Genomic DNA, 2806 nt, shown 5'->3' on the forward strand with positions numbered 1-2806 from the left:
CTGTCTGTCTGTGTGGGTGGTTGGAGGGTGCCACTGGTAGGTCCTACTTCTTTACTTTCCCTCTGTTGTTTCTGTCTGTCTGTGTGGGTGGTTGGAGGGTGCCACTGGTAGGTCCTACTTCTTTACTTTCCCTCTGTTGTTTCTGTCTGTCTGTGTGGGTGGTTGGAGGGTGCCACTGGTAGGTCCTACTTCTTTACTTTCCCTCTGTTGTTTCTGTCTCTTTGTCTTACTTTTTCCCACCGCTAAATGACCGTTATTGTGCCGATGTGCTTCTCTTTACTCAAACAAACAAACAAATCTTTACTCAAACAAACAAACAGACAAACAAACAGACAAACAAACAAACAAACAAACAAATCTATACTCAAACAAACAAACAAATCTATACTCAAAGAAACAAACAAACAAATCTTTATTCAAGATAACAAATCTTTACTCAAACAAACAAATCTTTACTCAAACAAACAAACAAATCTATACTCAAACAAACAAACAAACAAATCTATACTCAAACAAACAAACAAATCTTTACTCAAACTAAACAAACAAACAAATCTTTATTTAAGATAACAAATCTTTACTCAAACAAACAAATCTTTACTCAAGATAACAAATCTTTACTCAAACAAACAAACAAATCTTTACTCAAACAAACAAACAGACAAACACACAAATCTTTACTCAAACAAACAAACACATCTATACTCAAACAAACAAACAAACAAATCTTTACTCAAACTAAACAAACAAACAAATCTTTATTCAAGATAACAAATCTTTACTCAAGCAAACAAATCTTTACTCAAACAAACAAATCTTTACTCAAACGAACAAAAAAATCTTTATTCAAACAAACAAAGTCTTTACTCAAACAAACAAACAAACAAACAAATCTTTACTCAAACAAACAAACAAACAAACAAACAGACAAACTAACTAACTAGGCATGTGTATACATTCTAACTATTTAATTGTTGTTCCAGACGAAATTCTTCTCACCCTCAAAGATGTGAAGGCGAGGGTACAGAAGATAGAAGTCCAAGAGGATCTTCAGGATGGTCGACTAGAGAGAGTGGAGGACCTTCTGGCAAGGAACTTACCCTTCTCATCAGGCGCTCAGGACTGTGAGGTCAGAACCGGGCGCGAACCGGAGTCCACAGCAATCCCAGCCCAGCCCCCAACCGTTTCTTCCGCAGGTCAAGAGCAACTAAAAGACGCAGAAAATGTCTTGAAGTCAGGGTTAGCAACGGTGACGTCAGGTGTTGAGGGACTGTCGGCAGTGGTTACAGGTGTCCGATCTTGGACGGAGCAACTGTCGAACAAGTTAGTTAAGTTAGACCGAAGAATGGAGGGGTTGACCCAGGAGGTGAAAAGAGCCACAAATCTGTCAGTTTACATGAATACCAAACTGAAAGAAGACGTGAGTAAATTAAGCACATCCATGGCCGCACAACTAAATCAGCTACAAGAAGATACAAGCAAACAAACAGACACGTTACAAAGCGTGCAGAAAATTTTAAAGAAAAGCAACCAACAACCTCAAGATAATTTGATAAGGCAGTCAAGTGTGAAAAAGTCGGGTCAAGGGGCGACGGGTGGTCAAGGGGCGACAGGTGGCCAAGGGGTCATGAGTGTTCCGGGGCTTTGTGGGCCGCTTGAGGTATCCTATAGCTACATTTGCTGTGTGGGGGACAATGCAAAGTGTGTGAAAGGTGGGGATGTATACAGGTACAGTGACGTATGGCACATCGGCCGAGGCAGGCCGGAAGTGAGGGCTGTGGTGAAGTTTGGATCTTTGGGTAGCTATTCGGAGGGTCTGTATCAGTATCTGGATTTTCGTAAATGTGGCTGCCTCAGAGATGAGGGGAGTGAAGAGGACGCATCGTTTGTCGGTTTGGGGGGTTTGGACAGAGCGAGGTGTGTGAGGGACACAGGTGTCAGGGTCAGAGTTACGGTGACGGTCGTTAACCAAAAGCAGAAAGGAGGGGACTGGGAGCTGGGGACTAACGACATCAATCTCAGGGGAGATTCTCCTTCCTGGCTGGAGCTGACAAGGCTGGAGCGAATTGGAGGAAGAGTCAACACTGATCAGCTCAGTCAGTTGGTGGGCGGAGGCCAGCTCATTCTACGTTTTGACTTCTGCATAATGTAATAATAATAACATACAACATTTGTATAGCGCAAATTCCCTCCCAACAGCAAAGTCTGTGTATGTGCTTTACAATCTATATTATTTACCCAGCAGACCTGATTGCATTCTGAAACTATCTGAACTTCCTGTGAAGCATTATGTATTATGTAGAGACATGAGTAGCTGTTGTGGTCCTGTTTATTTATTTGTTTGTTTATTTGTTTGTTTATTTGTTTGTTTATTTGTTTGTTTATTTGTTTGTTTCTTTATTTGTTTGAGGTTGAGTTTGAATGAAGTAATAAAGAGAAGCACATTAATATAATAATTTTCCTTTACTGTTGAAAAAAAAAAGTAGGTCACGGACATAATTTTCGTTTAGGGCTGAGAAAAAACTCGGACAGACAGACAGAAACAGCAGAGGGAAAGTAAAGAAGTAGGACCTACCAGTGGCACCCTCTAACCACCCACACACACAGACAGAAACAACAGAGGGAAAGTAAAGAAGTAGGACCTACCAGTGGCACCCTCCAACCACCCACACAGACAGACAGAAACAACAGAGGGAAAGTAAAGAAGTAGGACCTACCAGTGGCACCCTCTAACCACCCACACACACAGACAGAAACAGCAGAGGGAAAGCAAAGAAGTAGGACCTACCAGTGGCACCCTCCAACC

General features: G+C 41.6%; 1 protein-coding gene across 1 annotated transcript in view; it reads left to right on the forward strand.

The window, feature by feature from the left end:
- The window catches only part of LOC106012394, a gene marked incomplete in the record, with an annotated part of 7759 nt that extends 5214 nt beyond the window's left edge, over positions 1 to 2545 (forward strand). The window contains 1 exon segment of the mRNA XM_013085263.2: positions 983 to 2545. Within this exon segment, the coding sequence (XP_012940717.1) occupies positions 983 to 2152 (1170 nt within the window).
- Positions 2546 to 2806: the final 261 nt, after the last annotated feature.

Source organism: Aplysia californica, unplaced genomic scaffold (genome assembly GCF_000002075.1).
Source record: "Aplysia californica isolate F4 #8 unplaced genomic scaffold, AplCal3.0 scaffold00360, whole genome shotgun sequence".
Taxonomy (NCBI): Eukaryota; Metazoa; Mollusca; class Gastropoda; order Aplysiida; family Aplysiidae; genus Aplysia; species Aplysia californica.